The following is a 23,704-nucleotide window of genomic DNA, read 5'->3' as shown; positions in this document are numbered from 1 at the left end:
CGTTTCACGAAAAGCAAATCTATTTCTTAACAAACACACATTTATCGGCCAAAACAGATGGTCCCCGAATGCTCAGTGCACTTACCAAGATTAGTTTATAGAATTTAGTGCACGCAAATGTGACTTTATTATATATAAATCACCGGGATCTGCATCCTGTCACTGCCTCTGTCCCACACAGTTGCCTCTCATTAAAAGTTTCAGAATAAAGCTGTTGTTGAAATGACTTTCGCAAAGACATTCCAGCAGTTCTCCCGTCAATGATGACATGAGAGGCCCGATAGTCTGCTTTAGCAGTTTGTCAGCGAAAACCATCACACGTAAGTGGCTGTGAAACACTCCAGCCTGAGAGCGCCATTTGAAATGAAAGCAACTTAAACGTTTGATTTAGCTCTGTCCTAATAATGAGAACGACCAATTGGAAAGTAGGCAGTGCCGATGTCCTCTCCTGCCACAAGGTCGTCGGGAAGTTAACACAAAATGTCAGCTCTCTGCTAAATTATCCTGCAAAAGGTCAGCGTTGTGTTCATATCCTGGACTGAGAGGAAGCAGCTTTTCGGGGGCAAACAAACCGTGGGATTGACAGACTTGTTTATGAAACCACAGAGGTTTGGATGTCTTTCTCTGCTTGGCACGCCGATGGAAAAAACATCTGCTCGGCTTGAAGCGAGGATGTGTGTTTGGTTCACCATGTTTTGAATAGAACCGTAAAAAAAATCTAAATAAAGCTGCAGAATGTCGAAGCAAAACTTGGACGGATGCATACGCCTCATCTACTCACGCCTGCCTCTTGTTTTCCACTTCAACAAGTGGAGGAAAATATCATCTGGTGAATGTGGTGTTATAGAAGTGTTTGCGTCCCTGAAAAGCCAAGCAGAGGTTTGTGTTCTCACACCTGCAGCTCATTGAAATTCATGAAAAAATCCTCCTTAATTGCCATTAATATCTGCATTTTTAGATTGCAATTACTCTACACTTGAGTCTGCCGGAGTCAAAGCCTGTCAACCATCAAATTGTTAACTGAAAAACTAAAAATAAATGATGGCTTGTGTTGTTTTTCTGAGGTGGAAAATGCTAAACATTGTGCTTGTAGATGAGAAGATGCAGCGCTGAATTAATGAACCTATTTTATCAAGAATGGCTGCAGCACAGAATTTCAAATATTTTATTACATCCCTGTCACGTTCCAACATGGATCACGGTAAGAGCTTTTCTCTCTGTATTCATAGTTAAATTGCAAATGCGCAATGACCTCCAGAGGAGAGTGCAGAAGCCGTTTTAAGTCAGGGGTGTCCAAACCTTTTCCAAAGATGGCCAGAATCTATTGGGGGTCAAATGTGTGGGGACTCACAACTCAAATAAATATTTTTCAAATAGCGATACCTCCTGGTTTCTGCGGTCCACTCATGCACGCTTCTTACTGATGAACCATCTTGTATTGAAGCCTTGACAAGAGGAATTTGAACAATTCTATATTTCAAGCCTGTTTGTAAAGCTTGATTTATTTCCTTGAAAGCAGCCGTTTGAGCGCTATAGTCTTCAATAGTCGTACATTGATTCACATAAAAAGCCTCTCATTAAAGTGTGTCAGGTCCTCCGAAAATATCTGACCCATCCTCACCTACGCTCACACTCTGACCTTTCACAACATCCTTGCTGCTAATGGTCTTTGGCAGAGTAGCATCTAAAAATACTTCAGCAATGGTTGTCTGTTGACTTCAATTCATCATTTATGTGTCAGCAGAAGCACCAAGAGAAATGAATAGCAGCTTAAGTAATGAATACTATATAGTCATGTGCATTAGATGCTATTAACAGTCAAGCTCTCACTACAGTAACAGCATCATCTCGCTCCAACTTGATGCATTCCTGCTGCTCTTGTCTTCACAATTCCATTCAGGAAAAAAGCAGAAGTATTGTTTGGCAGGATGGCGGGTGATTTGTGGAGGATTTGTCTCTAATTGTGTTTATCGTCTCCTCTGTTCGGTGTCATTTTTCAGCTCACAGCGAAAAAAAAGAATGGTGGCCAGAAACCTCTGCTTTGTTTCCCATAAGGATCCAGACAATAATACCTGTGTCCGAGCTCCCAGACTGAAAAACAATCAAGTGTTGAGCTGCAGGTCTTTCAGCGGCTCCAGTAATAACACAGACGTGTCTGAGCAACTGCCATGTCGGGGGCTCTTATTGTGTCACCGCCAATATCGGGCTGGACATAAACACACAAACAAGTTTCTGGATCTGAGCCATGGAAGGAAAAGTCAAAATCAAAGGCAGCTATAATCATGAATCAGGCTGCTTTTAAATGTATTTGTCTGGGTTTGTTTTTAATAAATCCAAATTTAATTAGAATGTACATCGACATAAGAACTACATCATTGATTAAATCGAGCAGACATTTGTCAGTACAGCGCCCTCCATGATTCTGATGTAGTGCCAAATTAAACTCGGATTCCTTGTCAAGTCGGCTCTAGTGGTTTCAAACGTTTTAATGATTCCCCTGAGAGTAGATATAGGTGCAAGCAAGTGTTTTTCATAGCCATTGCCTCACTTCAATTTGTTCCTTTGTCTTTTCCTTGTTGAACAGTGGATTCGAGAAAAAAAAAACTCTTAGTCTCTGTCTTAGTCACGCAATATTTATACCCCAGGGGAACAGGAAATGTTGAAATACTAATTAAAAGTTCCTGTACTCGCTGATCGAATACGATAGAAATTATACAAAGACTTCAATTACAAGTATTTTCTGGAAACTGTGAGGGGTGCAAGTAATGAACAGGCTATTTTATGAGAAGCTATTATTTCCTCGTCAGAGATTTCTTGCCCTTCAAAACTTTAGTTAAGGCTGAGTTTTGTTTTTTCTTCACCGGGGGCCAAAAACGATGGTGGGCTCTGTAAATATGGTTTAAAATAGGCAACGTTTGGATCAGAGGCCATTTAAGGCCATCAGTCAGATTTAATGTGTCCCTCTCTTTTTTTTAACTTCTTTTAACTTTAACTTTTTAACATAAAGTAATCATGATTCACATTATTGCAACTTAAAATAAAACACATATATAGTTTAGATTACACACATTTTGTTCTTATTAACGCTAGCTCTTATTTCTCTGGAGCTATAGTGATCTTACTTGTTTAAGGAGCAAATATGTTTCAACTCTTGAAAGCTCAAAATCTAATTTTCGTGTTTTGTAGCTGAACACATCACAGTCAAACCATGTTGAATCCACCGTCTGAGCTGTGGATCAAGACTATTTAGAGAAAAGCTCTTGTCGTAAGATATCCCGCTCAGAATTGTAATTTCCTTTTCCAATTTGTTCTTTCTGACCGTCTTGAACCACATACCAAGTGAAAATTTACTCATAGTGTCTCATTCTTATCTAAACTCTTTAATTTCTTCCCTGTCTCTGATGAGACTTTAAATTTCTCTATTTTTAATTTTTCCTCCAAGTTCTTAAACAAAATCTATTTTTCTTCTTGTCATTACATTTATATAAAAAAAAAACTTTAATTGAATGAATGGATGGATGGATGGATGGATGGATGGATGGATGGATGGATGGATGGATGGATGGATGGATGGATGGATGGATGGATGGATGGATGGATGGATGGATGGATGGATGGATGGATGGATGGATGGATGGATGGATGGATGGATGGATGGATGGATGGGGGGGTCTGGAAAAGCGCTATACAAATAAAAATTACTTACTTACTTACTTAGTTATTGATGGACGGACGGATGGATGGATAGCCCATGCATCCTATTGGGGCCTGGTTCCATGAGTATTTTTGACGACCCCTGATCCAGAATGTCGGCTGGAAAGAGTTAATTTAAACATTCATATTTATGTATGTGGTGAAGTTTGTTTAGTGTGCGGAAAACACTCGACTTGAAATCCTTGTGCCGGAATACAACTCCAACTGTATGCATAAACGATGTTTCAGGTGTCAGTCACGACTGCATCCTCCATCTCTCCTTGTCAGCCTTCAGAGAAAGTCACCCCGGCTGCTCTGTCCTCCTGGGACTCCAGCCCGGTTGCTGCCGCTGCTACAATGTGCAAACATGAAAAGGCACATCAGGGTAATTGATGCTCCCTTGCAAGCGCTGCTCGGCATAATCAGCGACACGGGACTTGAGGGATAAAGCTCTCCAGGTTTGGGCGTAAGAATGGAAGCAATTCTGGCACGGCTGTCAAAACCCCTAATTATGAGCAGAAAACAAACTGGCGCACCAGGGTCACACGGGCTGGACCACCAGGACGCGCCAGGATCTGAAAAACTCATTCCACCTTTTAGCTCCCATCTGCTCGGATTTCCTCCCCTTAACGGCTGCCACGAGAAGAAAAAAACCTTTTCCACAACACGTGTGAGAGGATTCTGCTCCGAGCTTATTGTGAATCTCAAGCAGGTGTTTTGCCGCCTTCGGACTCCTGCTTAGTCTGGACCGAGCCGTGTTTAGACGTTGATAAGTCGTCTGCAGAAGCCCATCAGGAAAAACACAGGTAGTGGAAAAGGATGGATTACGTTTTTCCTCTCCTGCCGTGGAGAGTAATGATTGTGAATGTGGAATATAAACAAAGATGTCATGATTCATAAATCGTGTTTGGAAGTTTTCTAAATTCTGAGTCAATGTTTTCATTGCAGCTCACTTTTGTACGCCCAGCTGGCTGCAGGTAACATATGGATTTATTTTTGCTCAACATGCCCTGTAACTCATCGTTATATGGACCTGAGACGGACTGCAAACATATACTTAGACCCAGGAAGCCATAGAGACACAAGTGTTTGGAGTAAAAGCAACTAAAAAAGCAGCTAAAACCCAGTGTTTGGTCCTCTCACTGTAATTTACACATAAAAAAAAACTCTTATATAATGTATATAACCATCAGCTCATCACTGAGGATTTCAAATTATGCTTCTCTCACGAGATCGTTCCCATAAATCACTAACTTGCCAAGGTCATGCAATTGTAGTCATATATTTCTGTGTTGTTAAACTAACTCACAAACAGATGCAAATGAAATTCAACGAAAAACTGCTAATGAGACAACTAAGAAATTATTTAACTTACCATCTGGATCCACAAATAATTTAAAAGATTCATCACTCTCAAGCAACTCTTCCTCACCTACTGTGTTTTGAAACAATTTTGAAATGCTACTGCCACCTACTGTCCCATTGAGCCTGGTCTGCCCTGGGACCTCCTCTCCTTTACCTCGATGCACTTATAATATAAGAGGTGTTGTAAGTGGTAGAGTTGTTGGTTCAACTGCAGAGTTTGTTTGCAGGTGAGGGACATGTTTGCATCACACTCAGGTTTCCTCCCACGATCAAGCAAATACAATTTGATGACTCTGAACTAAACTCTTGTTTTTTAATGATTGTCTTTATAGTATAAATTAAAGTTGACTGGTTACCCTGCTAACCAAAGCTTGATTTCTATCTTAGTTCAATGAAGACTTATATAGTCCTGATGAATGTAAAATAGCTCATCTCTAATGTACTCTGGACATTCATGGCGTGATTTTCCTCTTGTCCTTATGGAATCCACATTTCAGAATTTCACGTTTGGAATTTCAATTCATCTGGCATGGTTGTCTGTTTCATTGTGTCTTTGCTCTGTTTGAATCTTCACTGTCTGTCAGACTTTCAAGAGACACGAGTCCAGACACTCAGTCAAGGTTCAACAAGAGACGTTTCCCCAGTAGCATTATGGAAGAGTATCCCTGCAAACTATTTTAAGCTTCTCGGAATGTAAACATAACTAAATATAGGCCGGTCTGTTACCATGAATTTTGGCCCGAGCACCAAACAGTCGGGGCTCTGTGCGGCCAGTCCACAGGAATTTCTGATGCTCTTATATGAAAAATGAAGGGCCCTCATGGACCTGAACCCGCACTGAGGTGCAGACACCGTAGCTGGAAAAGCAAAGATTCCATGTGGACGGAGAAAAAGTGAAATCAGTCAGATGGTTAGAGAGGTACAACCAGGCTCCTGTTACACCCTTTGAGTGTCGTCATGAACTCAGCTCAGGTCATGAAAGTCGTACAACGCAAACAAGATTTTGTCTGGACTTTATTTTGATTTAATTTTCCATCTGACCTCGCATTATGACCTCCAGCCTAATCATTTTTGATACTTGATTTGCCTGCAATGAGCCTTCTGTTTTAACCGAGAAGCAACATTCAGTTTTATAGCCTAGCAGATGCAGAAGTGAAAAACGCTGCAGTTCATCAAGTGTCCACTTGAGGCTGGCTGCAGAAAGACCGGAAGTCACATACAAACGCTCGTAAAACAGACTTTTGCAGCATCAGGAATCTAATGAGAGCCTTATTGTTCTGTTGTCTTAAACACTCTTTTCTCTATCAGCACACACTGTATGGGACATTATTTTTTTCTAAAATCTCCCTTAAAACAAAATCTTGATCAGCAGTTTTCCTAAATTCGTACAATAAGAGGTGAGTGAGTGGTGGTAGCATTAAAGGATTAGTAACGTCAATCGAATGTCTTCCTCTCCAAGATGCAGTAAGTCTCTCATCATGACCATGTTTTCAACGTATTACTTTATAAAGTTCTCCCCCTTCTCTCGGCGGACGAGAGGTTATGAGAGTGAAGTCCATTATGACGTAACATTGTTGTTTACTCTTCCTCCTCCAGCAAGCTGTAATCACGACCTGCTTTGTTTATAAAACGAGTTCCTTGGAGGTGGAGACGTCTGGGATTGTTGACACGTGTTGATAAACCATTATAATCGACCAATCACAACAGAGTGGGTGTGGCAAAGATTTTTAATGTAAAGACAGTTTTATACAAACAGACTCATACTGATGATACAATAGAGGTCACTGTTTCATCGTCCAATCATAATTCAGCCCACCTCGAACTGCACCTCATTACCGAGTCTGGCTTAACCAGAAGAAAGCATTTGATAGATGGCAGCGAGCAAGTCGAGTAAGCGAGCAGCGAAGATGAATGTGGAGATCCAGGAGGTCCTCCAATGGCATTCGAAACCAAAGACCAGAACAAGGTGTCCCACGGTCCTCCTTAAAAACACTCTGAAGAGGTTACTCATTTGGGTCATTTGAAACGATTCTTCATTTTAATTGTCATGGCATCTTGTTTACTTGCATCTCACTCGAGAGAATGAGAGTTTTTTTTTTAACAATGCCTTCGAGCCCTGTGAAGAGATATAGTGATTTAATTAGCTAAAGCAACATTTAAGAGAGTAAAAGCTGCAATTCTTACCTCGTAAACTCCTTTTTTATCGCCACGTTTTATGGCTATTGGTATTTTTAATTGTTTTATGGAGAGAAATAACTGTTTTACGCTGCGGTCTGTGTTGCTGTTGCTTTCATTCGTAGCTGCAAACATATCAAAGAATATCCAAAAGTTATATTTTTGTGAATCATACATTCATCACCGCTGCCTGGGTTTTGTATGCACGCCTGACGGTGAGAGGCTGTGTATGTTTAATTCATGGTGTGGGTGTGCTGGGTGCGTGTCCTGAGCTGTGTTGTATCCTCTCTGTGTTTGTTGTTACTCACTTGAAGAGAATAATGCATTGCAATGTTTGCCGTCAAATGCTGACAGTGCTGCAGATGCTCATTAGGACGGGCGCTCAACCCTGGTGGGCTGTTTACACTGGAACCTACGGTGGCACCTTGAGTCAATACAGAGGTTTGAGGCTTTTGTGAGTGTGTGTGTGTGTGTGTGTGTGTGTGTCTGTGCTGCTGCACGGTCGCGGAAATTAACAAGAATTTGAGTTTATTTCAAAAAGCCGTCACCACTTTTCTCTTTAGGTGAGTGTTTGAACTTTCCATTTCGTTCGCCCGTGCCTGATAATTGACGGCGTGGTTCACTCTTCACAGAGTTCCCTGGTCATTATTGGCAGCGGAGGGTTGTTTGCACGGCACCTCGCCACCCGTGATGACTCATCCAGAGCTAAAACTCTCTTTCATTTGTCATTTCGCACCCGCCGTCCTCTCCAGCTCCTCATCTCATCTGACCTACTTTACAGGCCAGCCATTAAAAGTTTGACCATCCACAGACTTGACACTGTCCTGTACTTTAGAAAAGTCCAGTCTTTGTACGAATTACATTTTTTATTTATTTATTTACCACACACTTTCCCACTTAAGGAGAAATAAGATATATAAAATGAACTATTTTAACCATTAAAAAATGACAAATATTTTTCTATTATGTTTTAAATACACTTGATCATGTCCCTACATATTATCCACCTTTTTTCCCATTTCATCCGTGATTGTTTTCTTTTTTATCTATCTTTTGGCTCAATGAACCTCAAAACACATGTTTTTGATTTTTTAGATTGTGTCCCTTTTTTTAAATGTTATTTCCCAACCCGCCCAAAGTGGCTGAGGGATTTGAGCTAGCTGATTAAAAAAAATAATAATGAGTTCAATATATGTTTCATTGTTTATTAGATTTTAGTTTAATATTAAAAACAACTGGATTATCTCAAATAAACTTTCGTCATAGCCTCATCAAGCCACTTGACTCAGACAAGTGGCTAATAAAAATGACTAAGAAATAAAACCTAAACAAGACCATCATTTTTCCTATACCTAACAATTGTTTGTAATTTCTCAATATTTTAATTTTGAAGGTCGGTCTGTGAACGAAAGGCTGACATTTAACTGTGCTGTGTTAGAGAAAAGGGGGTTGACCGAGGTAGACGGCATGCCAGCACCGGCGCCATGATGAGATGATGGCGCCGACATGATGATTCTGGCATGCCGTCTACCTCGGCTGCTCAGTTTGTTGCTTGCTGTTGCTTTGTTTCTGTGTGTTTGTTGCCGGGGACGCCTCCACTCTACTAGTTTATGATCGTCAAGCTCTATTTAATATCAGAGCTTCTTGTAAGATGTATCCCCATTAAGGAACAATACAATTCCACCGAGCGCGATGGCGTTCTTGTGAGGCTCAACGCTTACCTGCTGGCCTCTGCTTGTGTGAAGGATACCTGGCCTTCCTCTCCAACGTTCATTCCACTGTGGAGATCGCTGTATCTGCCGCTTCCATGACAGATCCTGCTGCACCTTCTTACCCGATGACTGCATATGAAGCTCCGGGTGCTTCAAGTGTTGCGTCTTCCTTCACCTGCGCCCTCCGACGGGCCTCGGGGGTCTTCTTCCTCCTGCAAAGTGACGGAACTCCCACGCTATCGGCGCCGCTTCCGGGTTCACAGAGAAGGCGTTTGTCATGCTGCTCTCCGCCCGGTGAGACGTGCTGTATCTTCTCCACCGGGATCGGAGTCGGGGCTCAACATTCGTTTGGCTCTGTTGAACGCGAGGTCGATTGTGAACAAAACTTTTCTTCTGAACGACTTCTTTACCTCCAGTGAACTGGATTTCATGCTCCTGACAGGGACTTGGCTCCGGGCTGGTGAGTGTTTACCGTTCTCCGAACTCCTTCCTCCTGATTGCGCCTTATTTAGCTCCCCGCGCATCTCCGGTAAAGGTGGGGGTCTCGCTTCTGTGCTTAAATCACGTTTTCTGTTTCGCCAAACTCCATCCAACACATAATCCAGCTTTGAGCTGCAGCTATTGGAACTGAACTTGACCTCCCTGTCCTGTTTGTGGTCATTTAAAGACCCCTGAAAACTAACTTTATGCCATATTTTGTTGATTTTCTGTCATGTGTCACTGTAAAGTATGAGCATATCCTAATCAAAAGGGATTTTAACATCCACGTTTGCTGTGAATGCAGACCAATGGTCGATGATTTCTTAAATCTTATAGCCTCTTAGCTTTTCTCCAGGCTTTAACTGCTGCGACTCATGAAAAGGACCATATTTAGATCTTTTGTTATCTTAGTGTCTGAATGAAATATGTGAGACGTCATGCATTTCTGATCACCTGCCTGTGATATTTTCTGTCTCAATCCCTCTTTCAGGGGGAAAAATATCCCAGTCCCTCAGCGCATGATAACTCCCCAAACTGCATCGCGGTTCAATGAGCTATTTAAGCAAACTAATTTGACATTTGAAGGTAATTGAGCTACTAGTGCTAATTAACTTAGCTACTCCCATGGCCTTAAACGCAGCTACTCATAGCACTGACTGACTAGGGTCTGTCCTCGACCACTAGTCTGTCTGGCTTTAAACCTCACCACAACATGAAAACTGCTCCCCTGATAGTCACAAACAACTTACTGTTAACCTTTGACTCAGGCAACTCTGCTGTTAGCTAGTGCTCCTGGACCTAACTGGACAGCTTTTGATACGATGGACCACAAAATACTTTTATCACGCCTGAAAGAATGTGTAGGCATCAAAGGTACAGGTTTTTCATGGTTCCAGTCCTACCTGCGGATCACACTTTTTCAGGGGTTTTAGGTGATTACTCCTCAGCTGCAGCCACTCTCACTTCTGGGGTCCCCCAAGGTTCTATTCTGGGTCCCATACTATTTTTATTTTATATACTACCTCTGGTTTCCATTTTTTTTTTTTATATTGCTTTTCACTGCTTTGCATATGACATCCATATTTACCTTCCACTTAAATCAAACTCCTCCCAGACTTTGCTTGACTGCTTAAACAATGTCAAATCCTGAATGAAAAGGAACTTTTTAAACCTTAATGATTACAAAACAGAAGTCATAATCTTTGGACAAAATTGCCCTGACTCTCCTTCTGGGCGTCTGAGCTCCTCTCTTCCCAACATCCAGCCTTCAGTAAAAAGCTAAAATTGACAAACAAGTGAAGTATTCTATCAGAAACAGTTGTTATAAATTATGAATTCTATCGCAGGTAAGAGTCATACTCCCCCCACTGATCTGGAGAGGGTTATTCATGCTTTTATGACCTCACAGCTGGATTATTCTAACTCCCTCTATTTTGGTTCCGACAAAACACTGGTGTCACGTCTTTAAATCGTGAAGAATGCCGCGGCACAGCTCCTGACTGGAAAGCGGCAAGCTTGGACCCCCGTTGCTAGCGTTTGTGTGTGTCATGATGTGCCCTGCATTGTGTGTCTTTTATGTAGTTGCATCTGCTGTTTTGTATCTTGTGTTTTTGAGCATCTGTACAGCACTTTGGTCAACCTTGGTTGTTTTTAAACATGCTTTAAAAATAAAATAAAATAAAAAAATAAAATTGTCTTGACTTGACTTTACCCCAGATTTACAGAACAATAATGTGAGACTTAACCACATATACATGTGATAACATCATTTACTATTAGAATTTGTTCTAATAGTAAATTTTGTTACACAATCATCTCTTCGCCTATGTTATGCATTACAGAATACTACACTTCCTACACGACAGGTATGGAATCATCCCATAAATCAAGGTCTGTACAGGAGCAGAGGTCACGGACGGAGCTTTTTCCTGTTTTAACTGCATGAAGCTGTCACACCTTCAAAGACATTGATAGAACCATCATAATTTGATTTGAGTTAGTCGTTTGCTTAAAGAGCCACATTTGTTTTAACGGCTGTTTGAGCGTGATGCCGTTCTGCCTCATTAAATCGCTACAGGAAACAAATTTATAGGCTACAGATGAACATTATTAGCCACAAAGACAACAGAAAATGTGTTCTTAGGTCCTTTATACGATCAAGCCAAAAGCAAATTTGGAGCCAAAATTTCATTTTACCTGCTAACTTGATGACAGAACCATTGTGGCAGTTTGTGTATTTCTTCACACGTCCATATGTGACGAATACATACATGCTAGTCTAGAACAGTCCAGTCTGAATGAAAGGAACTTCTGGATGAATATCCAACCGTTTAGCAACTCCAAAACCAGTGATTTTGTCATGTCTTGTCTCTTGATTTTATTTTGAAACTTGTTTTGTATGTCCTTCCTGTTTCCTGAGTTCCACGGCGCCTGTTGCTCTCACAGCAGCTGCAGATCGTCAAACAATCAACACCTCAGCAGCAGAGCTTAAAGCATCCACTTATGTAGCAACAGGCGCCAGATTCTAACCGCCACTCCCTGGTATGAACGTTTTATTTTCTCTCTTCATGGATTACGCTTTTTCTTGTTCATGTCTTTTGTCCGCCCAGTGACTTGTGGTGCGCTTTAAGTTTCCTTTGGACTGTGATATAGACACTTGAGAAAGTTGTTTTTTAAAGCTATTGTGATGGAACATTCATTTTTGTCCGTTGTTTGATTATTGCACCTGCACTTTGGTCCGGCTCTCAACCACAAGTGGTGGTTGTATAAATCCACAATACAAGGACACATGGTCGACTCATAGATTTTTTGTTCTTTGCTGTACCCACCTGACGCTTTAGAGCCACCAAAGCTGACTTCGTAACACAGCAAGTATCGCAGCATCGTGCGCCATATACAAGAGAACAATAAACTGGTACAATTTTATTAATGGTGTTAATCTTATAGAAGAATAACTTGTGTCGTGCAAGATGTTGCAACTTTTTAACTCCAAGAAAAATATATCTCCGTCCGTGAAGTCACTTTGGAGATAGTGTTGCTGGATTGACATTGACTTTTGTTTCAGCAAAACACAAACTAAAGTTTGAACACTGTTTTTCTTCCCTATTCAATTCATCTCACTCCCTGCCTGATAGTCCGCTCTGCTCTGGATAGATCCGGTCTTAAAGCAGCAAATGACGAGCAAAGCACTGGACCACCTTATTTTTACATTGTTACCTTTTGATGTTCTTCATCTGTGTGGATATGCTTAAAATGCTTTCTGATATATATATATATATATATATATATATATATATATATATATATATATGTCTCATATATATATATATATATATATATATATTAGTGTGAGACATACATTTAATGAAGTCTCAGACTCGCTCTTCACTCTGTGGGACACATATGGGACTTATATTTTGTTTCTGTCTCAGACAGGGACACAGTTCTTGTCATTTGGCAGCAGCCTTGGAGCCGATATTTCCCACCTCCACCTCCTCTTGTGTCATCGTTTTACATCCAGCATTGAAATGTGAGGCTCTTATCACCGGGGCCGACAGCAGTGTGTGGATGTGACCTTCAGGCTCCAACATTACATAAATTCTTCTTTTCTTCTGTATGGAACAGGCTTTTAAAATGTTTTTTAAAAAGATGAAAAGCTACGTTTGTCATTGGAAAATCTGAGATCTTTTGATGAATTACTCTACAAGCGTTATAAAAGAGAAACATTTTTGTCAAGTCATTGACGCACGGGCTGCATTTTAAGTGCCGCTGGCAGCCAATCATTTCTCTGTGATGACTAAGGCTGCTGTTTTTTTCACTGAAATGTGGACGGTTTAGATAAAGCAGCCAAGGTTTTCCATCACACACACACACACACTCACCTGCACACTCGTTCGCTGCAGGTGAGGACAAGTGAAGTGAATCATCGGCCTTGTCTGGTTGCATCAGTCGGCCAGACGCTGTGTCTTTGACAGTCTCATCAGACACACAATGAAGATGCAGACGCCACTGATGGAGGAGCTGAGATCTTCATCACAGCTGCCGGGGAGAGGAAGCCGCCTACAGACCGGACTGAGAGTAATTACACAGCGAGACACAACAAGCTTCACATTTACATGGCACTTTTGTCCCAGTCTTTTATTGAGGCTTGCTGGAGTTTTAAAGCTGAACAGAAGAGACGAGGAGGACCAACTCAAATCCATTATCCAGAATTATCTCTGCTCCAACAAGACTTGATGGACAAGAAGGAAGCACGGAGAAGAAGAAATAACCCACATCACATTGATAGTGTTTTCACAAATATTATGTTATAATTTTGGGGGGTTTTTGGGGGTAGGTATCCTGGTCCAAGTCATTTAGATAAGGCCTGAAAAATCTACCTTTTCTTGAAGTTAATGTTCTTAAGTGAAGCCTATTGTCATTGCAGACAATCCTGATTTAATGCCATCAGGATAAGAACCGACAAGAATAATCTGTATCAATGTTCATCTTGGTCAGGACTTGAAAATGAATCCATGTTGAAGTTGGGGGAAAGTTGACCAATCCAAATTGTCGATGGGTGAAAAACAATAGAACCCACAGCCTTCGTCATCTAAACCGAGTGGTTAGAGGGGGAGATTTAAATGGCAGCGAGCGAGAATGACATGGCGGTTAGCCTTTTTGCTGAATAACACAAAAGTTCTGTAACACAGAAGATCAACTCTAAAATAAGAATTAAAAGAAAAGACAGAACTTTACCAGTCCTGTCCATGGACCTAATTTTGCATTTTGAGATTTTCTTTGTTACTTTAATTGTGTAGCCTCAGGAGCTTCCAGAGCTTTCTTGTTGCAATTCTTTTTGAAAAAATTGCTGTATATCATGATGAGGTTTTTTGAGACCAAAGATAGATTGTGATTAAGGATGTAATGAATCATCTTTATTCATTCTTTTTTAACCGAGAAATGCTGATAAAAAGTGTTTTAACTGACAGAACTTCAGATGTACGCTCACAAACAATGTCAAATGTTTTATATGAAGATACTATTAAATGTGAATATAATATGATTATTTATTTTAAAAGTAAACAATAATAATAGAATTCTTATATTTTTGTTAAAAATGTGTTTCCAATCGGTGCATATTTATAAAAAATGTCTGTGAATTGGTGTTTGGTAACAGGATGTGCTGAAATGCAGTGTCTTGAGAACTTGAGACTGTTGGAGGTCAGCAGCTCTGCACAGTGAGCCTCAGCTCACTTCAGGCCAAATGATCATGGTCTTCATAAATAATGTCTGTAATGGGGGTCAAACTAGATGCACTATTCATGTCCTTGGGCATCTGGAAGGAGAAGAAAATGCCAACAATTCTTACAAACTAGTGAACTGGCAAATGGCCAGTTTTTTATCGGAAATGTTTTGTTTTAAAATAACTTAACGGTCATATTATATTCTGTTACCAACAGCCTCTTTTCTGTTTAAATAGTGATAGTTTATATATTAATCCAGCAATATTGTATCATTTAATTCAGTAATAGCGTGTCGCATAAGGCAACGTCTTTTATTCTGGTAATTCAAGAATATATACATTGATAAACACAGATGAAAATTGAATGCAACAAATCGATTATTAAGGATTTCAAAACAATGACTCATGTTAAGTATCGTGTTTCCCGAATTCCTGTTCCAACTGTAAGAAGTATCGTAGTATGTAAGTAGAAGAAATATACAACCTACCGCTTGAACAAACAAACAGCCACATCTTGGTTCTATTTCTTTTTTCTCGTCTACTATAGATTTCCCTCTGGTTGGAGTCAAATAGTGCTGAGCTAATCGGATTCTGACTGACAACTTCATTTCCTTTCCAAATCAGCTCTCTGGTCTCCGTTTTCCCTGCATTGTTTTTTTTTCCCTGAGACTAACAGCCGCTCAGGCCGTGCACCGCAACGTTCAATCAATGTGCTGCGTACAGCAATCGCATTTCATTTCACTAACCCCATTAAATATGTCTCGAGCAGCCATTGATCCCTTCCACACATCTGTGGATCCAACTAACGTTCCCAACCAATCTCTCTCGTATTCCAATGGAGAACCAACTCCTGTTTTATGGTGTGCTAAATATGTGGCCCTGGGGTGGATCGTGAGAGAAAAATTAAGCCTATCTCCGCCGCCGCCGTGTTGCCTTTTGTTCAATAAAAAACTCCCTCCCTACTTTAGCAGCGGCAGTTTTTCACCGCTCACTTCTTAGAAATTGATGTGAGGCATTTTATGCATCCTCTTTTCATTAACACATCAAGTACTTCCGAGCGCGGAGGCGGGACTGCCACTTTTTATTCGCCAAACATGTTCGTCTTCTTCTCCTTTTCCTTGTTAGCCCGGCTCTTCAGAGTGTGCACTGAATAAATCGCCACTCAGACAACGATCCAGATGTGTCCCGCTACCTTGTTACCAGAGCCGCGTGGAGAGCAAAGCAGTCTTTTTCAACGTGGAGTGGATTCAACACAAATCTCAAACGAAGTTCTGTTTGGCGATGCATAAGTAAAGGCCCTTAAAATATTGATTCAGGCTCCACACTTACTTCATTAGTCATCCAGACTCCAGAAACAACATTTTCGACTGAAGATAGTTTCATGTCTGAGGTAATAATTCATATCATTACACACTTCAACTTTTCTTTTAACCCTTGTGTTAGCGAAGGCCTGAAAACAAATGTGTTTGTCGTATCCCTTGTGTTGTCTCTAGGTGAAGGTAAACAACCTCCCTGGCTTCCATATATACATACATCCATACATACATGCAGTGGCTTCCATACATACATGCAGTGGTGGAGGTCGTTCACCTTGACCCAAAGACAACACAAGGGATACCACAAACACGTTTGTTTTTCGGGCCTTTGGGTCATCTTGTCCCTGAGATAACACAAGGGTTAAGAATGTTCTTTGCCCCCCCAAATATCTGTTAAGTTGAATCTCAGAACAGGTCTCAAACAAAAATTCCCATAATTCAATAGCCAAAGCAAAATCAATGTCACTTATTGGGAGCACCTGTAAAGGGTTGGATTCAGCGAAAAGACGGACCAAGTTCGGGTTCACTCCGAAGACGACAATGCTGGGTGAAGTATTTTGATAACTGTTAGCTTTACTGTGTTTGTTGATCGGTTTATGTTCATCTGGTGACTGGTTTGGGTAAGAAATTGCAGCGTTAACTTGATTTGGGTTTAAATGTGTTTCTGCTAAAACAATGGTAACATTTGAGTTTGTGAAATTAAAAAGTATGAGAAGTTAAATGTTAGTTTAATGTCTTAAATGACAAATGCATTGGAAGTGATTGAGTCAGGAATGTGTGTTGTCCTCGTGTCCTTTGGATGTCTAATAAGAGAAGAACTTGAAAATGATTGACTTGAATAGAAACTCCAAAGGATTTTAAAATGTGCTTCCACCAAAAACAACAAAAAAACGAATTTCTACGTGGTACTATTTTTGTATTTAGTGGGTTTCTTTTAGTGGGATCCATCCCATAATGTATTAGAGGTGAAAACATGTGGCGGACAGTAGTAACCGCCAAGTTTTTATATTCTTCTTGTGCTACTCCGCATACTCCAATTTCCTCCCTCATGGGTTAATTGATTATTCTTGTTTATATGTTTATGGTTGTTTTACCTCTCACCCTAAAGAGCTGGGACACCCCCAAGAATGAACGAATGAATGGGAAGCATATGATTATGGTATGGTTTGTGCCTCATGGACAAAACCTCTGTCTCTTATGTCATGTGTTGGTGTTAAAGAGATTTGTTGTGTTTCAGCTTCTATGTTTTTGATCTCCCTCCTATTACTTCCCTTCTATTTATCTCTCTATCCCTTTCTCCACAGGTAATGTCTCACAGCATGAGGTAATCTACAATCAAGCCTCCTGCTTTGTAAAGCGCTTCAGTTCCTGTTGACTTTTTAATGGGTTACGTTGGCAACGTTAGTATCCCTCTGTTAGACCTGTTTATTTAGTCGTTTTTCTATGTTTTTCAAGGTGTGTGTTCTTTGTTCAGACCTTTCTAAAATTCTAGTGTTTCCAAAAACTGTGTTTGTTGACTTCCCCCTGTATCAAGTTCAAGTTTTTTGACTTGTCAAATATACTACATGATCGAGGTACATCACAGATGAAATTGCAGTACACTCAGACCCACGGTGCAAAACATGCAGTAAAGAAAATAAGTAAATTAAACTTTGTAGAAAGGACATTAAATAAAACGGTCAACAAGACATAAAATCAAATCAAACAGACTTGTATTAAACAGAATATGCTTTATTTTAGCTGTTTTTTTCCACCCGAGTGTGTATTGAACACATTGTGTTTTTGTTTCAGGTATTCCTTCCTTGTTATACCATGTGTTTCTCCTGGATCAGGTGACTTTTTACTGGTTTTTAGACTATTCTGATTCTAAGGGGGTTGTTTCTACCATTTCTTCGAGTGGTATTAAATCGTTCAACTTTTTATTGTTTGTTTGCACTTTTTACCCCTTTTGGTTGTAGTCTTCAGGGAACTATATTTTTCGTTTAATGTTTCTCAACACTCAACAATAATATTTGGTTGGGTTTTTTTGTTTTTTTATTTACCGTGTTTGACATTATGTTGGATCCTTACTCTGGTAATCTTTGCAATGGTTTTGTTCAAATGTATGAAAAATATTTATGGGATCTAAACCTTTAAGGTCAGTGATTCTCATCAGGTATGTTGGAAAGCTTTTTAAACCTGCTTTTGTTTTATTTGTATAGACAAAAAAATCTGTTGTGATTATTGAGTTGTATATAAATCTGCATTTATTTTTCCCATTTCATTCACATTTCATGATATATTTTGGTAATAACTTGTCAATAATGGAAGCCCTTTCAAATACAAATAATGAAGACTTAACTTTTTGGCTGTAAGTAATAAAAACATATGTGCTTTGTCCACTTAACATGTTTAATTTCAACATAGGTAAATGATGAAATTAACATTTCACAGTATGTCTAGTAATGTTCCAGACATGGACCTACGATTTGGACCATAGACTCAACAAACCCACAGGAATCATACGGATCAATGGAATCTTCAATCTTATTGAAAATAAAGTCTTTCTGGCCCTGAAGAGAAATCTAGTGTTATATCCAAGAAAAATCTATTTGAGGTTTAAAAGTAAATGAAAAAGTGAGTCAAGGAAAAGATCCTTATGGGAGTATTTTTAAAGAAAGAAAAGGTATAATTGGGACACGCTTTGGCTTTCTTGTGGAACCAGGAATAGTGTCACTCCTGCTCACAGCACAAGACCATTGTTATGGGAGTAAATCAATGCCATCAGAATATTGAATGGTTGATTTTCTTACGTTTTATTTTTTATTTTTTTCAAAATATTTAAAGGTTGAGTTCATTTTAATTATTCAGTGTTTTTTAATTCTTTGCGCTTTGAATTCAATATAAACAAAAATACGAAGCCTTTTATATTCAGCATAACAGTGCCACCAGATGATGCTAATGTGATGTCTCATCTTTTGCAGTCGAGGGTTCATCAACTTCCTCATACCTGAAAGCATGCTGGCGTGCGTTCTTATCGCCTTCATGTGAAGCCTAAGTGTATTAATTTGACTGTTTCCTCGTTGTTTTGATCCACCAGAGATATGTAGCTTTTTTTTATACTTCTGGAATCATTTGCCTAAACTGTTTCTCAAGAGGGTGTTATCTTAATACTAAATATTATGGAAGTTGTACATCTTTCCAATGATAAAGTGCCCAATTTTGGATCACTTTCGCTGAATTACTCTTTGTAACGTGATCCTTATAGATCTGACTGCTAGTCGTTGGTTAAATCTGAAAACCTTGATGTTCATCTGCCAAGTTAAGGCTGAATTTATGAATGTATGAATCAATCTTTTTTTATATAACAAAACACATCTTGTGTTGTCTGTGTGTGAAAATACATGATTGTACCATAATTATGTTTTATCATTTCTTCTACCTCCTGCACACTGAATGAATCAGAGTCAGAATCTCTTCATTGTACATAGTACAACCAAATTAAAGTGCATCATCCGAACGGTGCAAATTAAGAAACATATTTCACATAAAAATATGAAAGAAGGGTTAAAAAGATGTTTAAAAAGTAAGAAACAAAGATAATGGGTACTGATGAATAGAGACGCAGCAGAGATAAGAGGTTTTATAGTATTCTCTCATTATTAAAAGTCCAATGTTTTTGTTTTGTTTTTTAAGATGCTCTGAGATGTGGTGTGAACAAATGTCTTTATTGATCCTTATTTGTGTTTATTCAGTTCACGTATAGTTGAGGCGTAGAAACTGTTCTTGAGTCTGTTTGTGGCAGTTTTAAGGGACCTGTACCAGAGGGCAGCAGGTGAACAGGTGAGGAACAGGTTAGGAAGGGTTCAGGATGTTGGCTGCCCAGGCAGCGAAAGGTAAAGATGTCATTCAGGGAAGGAAGAGGGCAGCTGGTGATTTTTTTATTTTTTTGGGGGGGCATTCTTGAACACCCTCCGTAGTACTGTCATACCCGCTGTAGTGCAGTAACATACCCTATGGTTATACAGTAGGCCAACACACTCTCAGTGGATCAGCAGTAGAAGGACAGCAGCTTCTCCTCCAGGTTGTTTTTCCTGAGGATCCTCAAAGTCAAGTTGCTGCTGGGCCTTCTTGACTATTGTAGTGGAATTTGTAGTTCAGGAGAAATCCTCTGAGAAAACGTACGTCAGTGTTTACAGTCACAAGGTTAGTTGGCTTTTGTCTGTCCGGTTATTTAGTTGTACTTTGGCTAAAAATGGAATCAAGTCAGAGAAGCTGTGGAGCTCACCATCGGAGTGTTGCCGGCATCAAGCGTTGACGGAGGACGAGGAAGCAAAAGTGACGCAGATGGTGTGAAAACTGACATATAATGAAAAGGTAATGTTGTTTCCACTAGACTCCGCTTTAGCTTGGACCGAATAGATTGCTAAGCAAAACACCAGCTAATAGTGGGGTCACTTTTGTGAAATTGACGTTTTATCTTTTTTTTTTTTCTCACTTGTCTTGATTCATTTTGGTTTGACTTGCTGGTACTTGAGTATTTTTATGCTGTTATATGCCTTTAAACTATGCCAATGTGATGTTAATATTAAGAGCAAGGTTTTGCAAAAATTAACTGAAAAAAAGTAAATTGAATGAAGCAAAAATTATGTTTTTAGCTGAAACTCATTAAAATAGTGTGAATCATATGAGTTCACAACAGTTTCCGTTGACGATTCACACCTGATAAAGCTAACAGGAAGTAGATGCAGATCATCCACCTTATCGTCTAGTTCCACCAATGGTAGGTGAGAAGCTGCTGATGGTGAAGAGATTGAGATCATGAAGCAGCAGAGCTGACTCACACTCACAGGCGAAGACATGGCTGCACAGATCCTGCTCCTGGTGGCGCTAATCTCCAACAACATCCACGCTGAAATCCTCAAGATGGAAGAAGACTCTCATGACTTCATCCTGAACAAACCAGCTGATGACTTCTGCTTGATCTCAAGATGGAGCGGTGAGGAAAATAAACTTCTGTGGAACTCTTCACAGCATCATAACTCCAGTCTGCAGAGAGAAGCTTCCTATAGAATATACCGTCTGAAGGTTTCAGACTCGGGTCAGTACCAAGAACAGTGCTGGACCCAGAACAACGTCACGCACGAGAGGAACTCCACTCTCCTGGTTTGTGACAGGCAAAGGATAAGACGTCATTACTTGAACCCTTATGTTGGACAGAAACTGGAGCTGACTTGTGACGGTGTGGGACCAAACCAGAGTGTCCAGTGGGCTTTAGGACATTATAACCACAGAACAGGACATTTTGATTTAGCTTTAATCGATGATGAAACGTCTTCAATGTACAAACTACAGCAAGTGAAGAACAAACCATCTCTACTGGTAACGTTTGACGTAAGTTCTGATTCGGACGATTATTACTGTCTGGAGAAGAACCATCAGAGCTGTGAAGTACTCAAAGAGTTTTATGTTTCTATACAATCAATTTACATTCACAGCTGGGTGGGAGAGAGTCTGGAACTGAACTGCTCTGACATCAGTGAGAACAAACCACATGTGTGGAAGATTTATTCAGTGATGAAATATGAAGAGAGTCACAACTACACTCTGATGTTTCCATCACTGACCTTGGACCACTCAGGTGAATACAACTGTGACCGCAGTGATCGGGATCGTGAATATTACAACCTGTATGTGTGTCCTGAGTCTGAACCGCCCGCTGATGTGTACTTCACTGGAGGAGAAAACGTGACTCTTCATTGTGGCAACTGGAAACAGCCTGATAGGATTCACTGGTTCATGAAGACAAAGAGAACTGAAGGAAGAGTATCACTCATAAAAGAACATTCACATAAAGACAGAATCTTTCACTCCGACACTAGCCTGGTGATCACTAACATCTCTCTGGAAGACAGCGGAGAGTTCTGGTGTTTAATTATGAAAGTCAAACGTTGTGTGTTCAGATCTAAGACCCTTGTAATGTTCGAAGAGCCAGAGGTTGATCACCATCTAGTGATGTCTGTGCTGCTCAGTCTTGTGATCTTCATGATGTGTTTTGTTGTTGTTTTTGTTGTTGTTGTGGTCTGGAGGATCAGCAGTAGAGAGCAGCTCCTAGTACCTGTGGAGGAAGTGGAGATGTATGATCTGTCTCCAGCGTCAGCAGACGTGCAGTCAGAGACTCTCTGAGGTTTCAACAGGATCCATGTGTGTTTAAATGAATCTGCTTTTTTTTAGTCTAATGACTCCTTCAAGAAAGACTTTCTTATTCGTTCAGGCTTCTCCCTGATTTTCTGGGATACCTGTGTTTTTCTCTGTGTTATCTTTATCTTTTTAGTATATATGTTTTGAATATTTTTTTTATTGTTTAAGCGCTTTGTGACCCTGGTCTGGAAAAGCGCTCTATAAATATAAATTACTTACTTACTTACTTTTCTTTTACTTGACTGTTTGTTTGTAATCATTGTGACATTGTTTCCTATTCAGTGTTAATAAAGTTTAACCATTGACCTCAAATAAAATACTCCAGTTTTCTTTCTATAGAGATGGGTGTACGTCAGATATTATTCTGCCTTTTCTCTTCCTGTTTTCCTTCTTTCTGCTCCTCAGTCTGGTTCTCTACTTTTTTCTGAAACATGTCTCTTCATGTCTTTTTTCAAATATTTTCTCCAGAAAACTAGGTGTTCAATAATCTCCTTTTTAATATCCTTTCTGATTACACCACCAACTGCTTCAATCCAATAATGATGTATCCTATTTGTCAAGCCAGAGAACACAGTGGATGTTTCGAAATGTCTCCCATCTTTCCGAGCAAAAATCATTTCTACACTTGTAAATGCAAGGATTTTGAATGATTTTGTTGTTATTTGTTCTGTTATTTTAAAAACATTTAACAGGAAGTTGAACTTGTTGCCTTCCCCGCGAGTGTCAAAAAGCAGAAAAGTTTACATTTACGAGCAGAAATGCCCACTTGGTAACATGAGGTGAGAGAGAGAGACAAAGAGTTGTTCCAGAGAATCCAGTGCCTGCAGACGCTTGATAAGGAGAACAAAGTGGTTCTTTAATGTGGATTTGTGTAACATCTTTTGCCTTTTATGGAAATAAATCAATGCCACCAGAATATTGAATGGTATAATTTTTTTTTCAAATACTGAAAGGTTGAATTAATTAAATTATTAACTATTCAATATTTGTTATATTTTAATTTTCAATATTTGTTTTATTTTAATTTCAATTATTACATATTTTTTAATTCCTAGCGTTTTAAATTCAATATAAATCAATTCAAAGCATTTTAAGTTCAATATTAAAAAATACTAAACCTTTTAAATCCATCATAACAGTGCCACCAGACTAAACCCAACGAGTACTTGCATGCATAAACGATCAGGTGTCGTCATCACTGCTGCAAATACTTTATTAACAGAGACGATCTTGTTTGAAACCTCGAGAGGAAGTTAAACAAAGATAAAACTGCAAATCACCTTCACACTTACTTTGAGGTTGACATCTATAACTCTACAAAATTTCTGTTTAAATCCTTTGACATCAAGATCTACTGATTGATCGTGAGATGTAGTTCAAGATGTTTAAACTCCAGACGTTAAAACAAAGTTGACACTTTGTCAAGAAATATCTAAACTGATGCAGCAGTGATGACGTCACCTGATCGTTTACGCACGATTGTATGAACCAGTAACTCGGTACTCGTACGTTTAGGTTTTGGCTGGTGTTAATATTGAATTAAAAAGGCTATGAATGAA

The 23,704-nt window shown here is 39.6% G+C and overlaps 1 protein-coding gene across 1 annotated transcript; it reads left to right on the top strand.

Annotated features, from left to right (window-relative positions):
• Positions 1 to 1,191: 1,191 nt before the first annotated feature.
• On the top strand, positions 1,192 to 22,333 carry LOC148086088 (uncharacterized). The gene is made up of 4 exons (XM_087782975.1): positions 1,192 to 1,201; positions 8,979 to 9,239; positions 19,750 to 19,840; positions 21,443 to 22,333. The coding sequence occupies exons 1-4, from the start codon at positions 1,192 to 1,194 to the stop codon at positions 22,128 to 22,130; spliced, it is 1,050 nt and encodes a 349-aa protein (XP_087639101.1). The 3' UTR covers positions 22,131 to 22,333.
• The last annotated feature ends 1,371 nt before the right edge of the window (positions 22,334 to 23,704 follow it).

Source organism: Callionymus lyra, chromosome 2 (genome assembly GCF_982586985.1).
Source record: "Callionymus lyra chromosome 2, fCalLyr1.hap1.1, whole genome shotgun sequence".
In the NCBI taxonomy this organism is placed as follows: domain Eukaryota; kingdom Metazoa; phylum Chordata; class Actinopteri; order Syngnathiformes; family Callionymidae; genus Callionymus; species Callionymus lyra.
This window is presented reverse-complemented; position numbering and strand designations above follow the sequence as displayed.

Excerpts from the sequence above, each read along its gene's own strand:
- LOC148086088 (XM_087782975.1), top strand. Across the intron at positions 9,240-19,749 it reads GTCATGCTGCTCTCCGCCCG|TTTTAAGGGACCTGTACCAG; the intron begins GTGAGACGTGCT and ends TGTTTGTGGCAG. Across the intron at positions 19,841-21,442 it reads GGCTGCCCAGGCAGCGAAAG|CTGGGTGGGAGAGAGTCTGG; the intron begins GTAAAGATGTCA and ends TTACATTCACAG.